Source organism: Cucurbita pepo, unplaced genomic scaffold, assembly GCF_002806865.2.
Source record: "Cucurbita pepo subsp. pepo cultivar mu-cu-16 unplaced genomic scaffold, ASM280686v2 Cp4.1_scaffold000352, whole genome shotgun sequence".
Taxonomy (NCBI): domain Eukaryota; kingdom Viridiplantae; phylum Streptophyta; class Magnoliopsida; order Cucurbitales; family Cucurbitaceae; genus Cucurbita; species Cucurbita pepo.
In genome coordinates this window covers 36,884-39,101 of record NW_019646590.1, presented here as the reverse complement: position 1 = coordinate 39,101, position 2,218 = coordinate 36,884, and the positions used below count along the sequence as shown (strand labels likewise).

The window sequence follows — 2,218 nt, the reverse complement described above, 5'->3', positions numbered from 1 at the left end:
GTATAGTTCAAATCCTAGCTCGGTAATAAGCGAACAGTTTATGGTAAATACAGGCACATATAGACTTCAGAACTACAAACGTCGACTCCAGAGTGGAAAAGGAAGGAAAGCAAGCTCATCTAAGCGTAGGAAAGAGAGAGAGAGAGAGAGAGACTATGCCAAGTTACAATCGCAGTGTTGAATTAAGATAGGAACACTTACAAGTTTAATTGCAACCTCTTCATTCGTCTGTATATTAGTACCTGCAGATGGAATTGAACCATTAACTCTACTTGTAATACAGCACCATAATCACAACCTCGCAGGCCAAAGAACTAAACGTGAAACACAAACCAAGATAGATCTCCCCGAACGAGCCGCTACCGATCTTCCGGCCAAGGCGAAACTTATTCCCAACGCGAGGCTCCATCCGCCAACCAAAAGGAAGAAATAGAACTCTAGATTATTACGGAGGATTACGAAGGATTACGAAAACTTCAACATCGAGTGAGAACGCACAGAAGTGGAGAGAGAATCGATCGAGTCGACTGTGAAGAATTCAAAATTCTCCGCCATCTCCACGCGGAGAAACGAAATCGGAGGTTCCGATAAAGATATGCAAGCAAGAAAAATGCAATTAGAGATCTAGGGCAGCAATTTTGTGTGTAATTCCTTTGGTCGCTCCACAGGCTAGGGTTGGGTTAAAAGCTATGTTTTACTTAGAACCCAAAATTAAATTCCAAAAATATAATGAAACTCACCATTATTTCACACTTTTTATATATATATATATTAAAGAAAATAAAAAGAANTTTTTTTTTTTTTTTTTTTTTTTTTTTTTTATTTTTTTTTTTTTTTTTTTTTTTCTAATTCTCCGATTGATTTTTAGTCCAAAAGTTGGTCAATTTGTGCATTTCATTATTATCGATCAATAAATCAGACATCTAAAGCTCTCGTCGAGTATATAAATATAATTAGTAGATAAGACAATTATAATTGACGTGAGATTCGAGACGAACTAGAGCGACTAACCTATCAATAAAATCTTGCATCAGAGAAGTACCGAGACCTGTACACTCAAAAAGCTGGCTCATCCACCCCAATGAGCGGATCCATTATTTATGCGGCAGTGCAATTCAGCTGAAAAAGCTGGCTCATCCAGCCCAGTGAGCAGATCCATTATTTATGCGGCAGTGCAATTCAGCTGAAAAAGGTAAGCTCCTTTTTATTTATTAGTAAGGGTATAGATTGGAAAAAACTCTAAGACTAGGGTTCCAAAAAGTTGACCTTAGAAACGATATCCGTTTTCGAAAAGATCATCCCTACTTGAGACCGTTTTTTATTAGCCCAGTCATGAATCACCTTGGTTGGAACCAGGGTTATGATGAGCTATGGAGCCAGTGTTAAAGATGAGCTAATCAATATACAGTGATGGTTAAGAGTTGTTCGACTAGTAACTAAGGGTGTCCACATACGTAGGTCACTATGTGGCCTGTAGTTTAGTACCTGATTGATCGTCCGTCTGCTCTCAATTCTTTAATTATAATTTTTTTTTTTCCANGAAAAAAAAAAAAAAAAAAATTTATTGTTATTTGATTTTATTTTATTGCTAAATAATTATTTCCAAATTCAACCCTAACTTCAATTTGAATATTAATTAAACTACTTATAACCACACACTTCTCAAGTATATTACAAATATGCCACTCCAATTTGAAAAATACCATATATTTTCAAAAATTACAATATTATCCCGATATTTCACAAACGTTTCAAAAATTGAAACTCATAATTTTGAAAAGTTCGCGAAAGGGGTTGGGGCAATATTGCAAATTTTGAAGAGTATAGGACTTACTAGCAAATTTTATATACAATGGGGAACTCATGGAATGGATCCAACAAATCCATGGAAAGCTTGTTGCTGTACATAACCTGAGGGGCAATCCTGAGGAGGAGGAGGAGGAGGCTTCTGGATGAGATCCTCCAATTCCAGGAAGAATTTGGAGTCACTGTCTTCATCAACCATTGTGGAGGCTCGGACCGGCGGCTCGAGCACGACCGGTCCGGGTTCGATAGCTTGTGGAAACATTTCAGTACTGAGCAGTTCAGAGTGGGTGAGATTTTGATGGCCTTGCATTGCAAGTAACCTTCTGTTGTTTCCAAACTCATCCCCATTGTTCATCAGCTTCTTCCTCAGCATTCTCCTCTGCACCAACTGTCGACAAAACCCGGGGTTTCT

The 2,218-nt window shown here is 37.8% G+C and overlaps 1 protein-coding gene and 1 long non-coding RNA gene across 2 annotated transcripts in view; both read right to left on the bottom strand.

Moving 5' to 3' along the window:
* Positions 1 to 200: 200 nt before the first annotated feature.
* On the bottom strand, positions 201 to 720 carry LOC111785056. The gene is made up of 2 exons (XR_002813614.1): positions 334 to 720; positions 201 to 242 (listed from the first exon to the last, which is right to left on the bottom strand). It is a non-coding gene; the product is annotated as an uncharacterized LOC111785056 (long non-coding RNA).
* An 876-nt stretch (positions 721 to 1,596) lies between these two features.
* The window catches only part of LOC111785054, a 2,767-nt gene continuing 2,145 nt past the window's right edge, over positions 1,597 to 2,218 (bottom strand). The window contains exon 3 of the mRNA XM_023665533.1: positions 1,597 to 2,216. Coding sequence (XP_023521301.1) covers positions 1,862 to 2,216 — 355 coding nt within the window. The 3' untranslated portion in view covers positions 1,597 to 1,861. The remainder of the gene's footprint in view (positions 2,217 to 2,218) is intronic.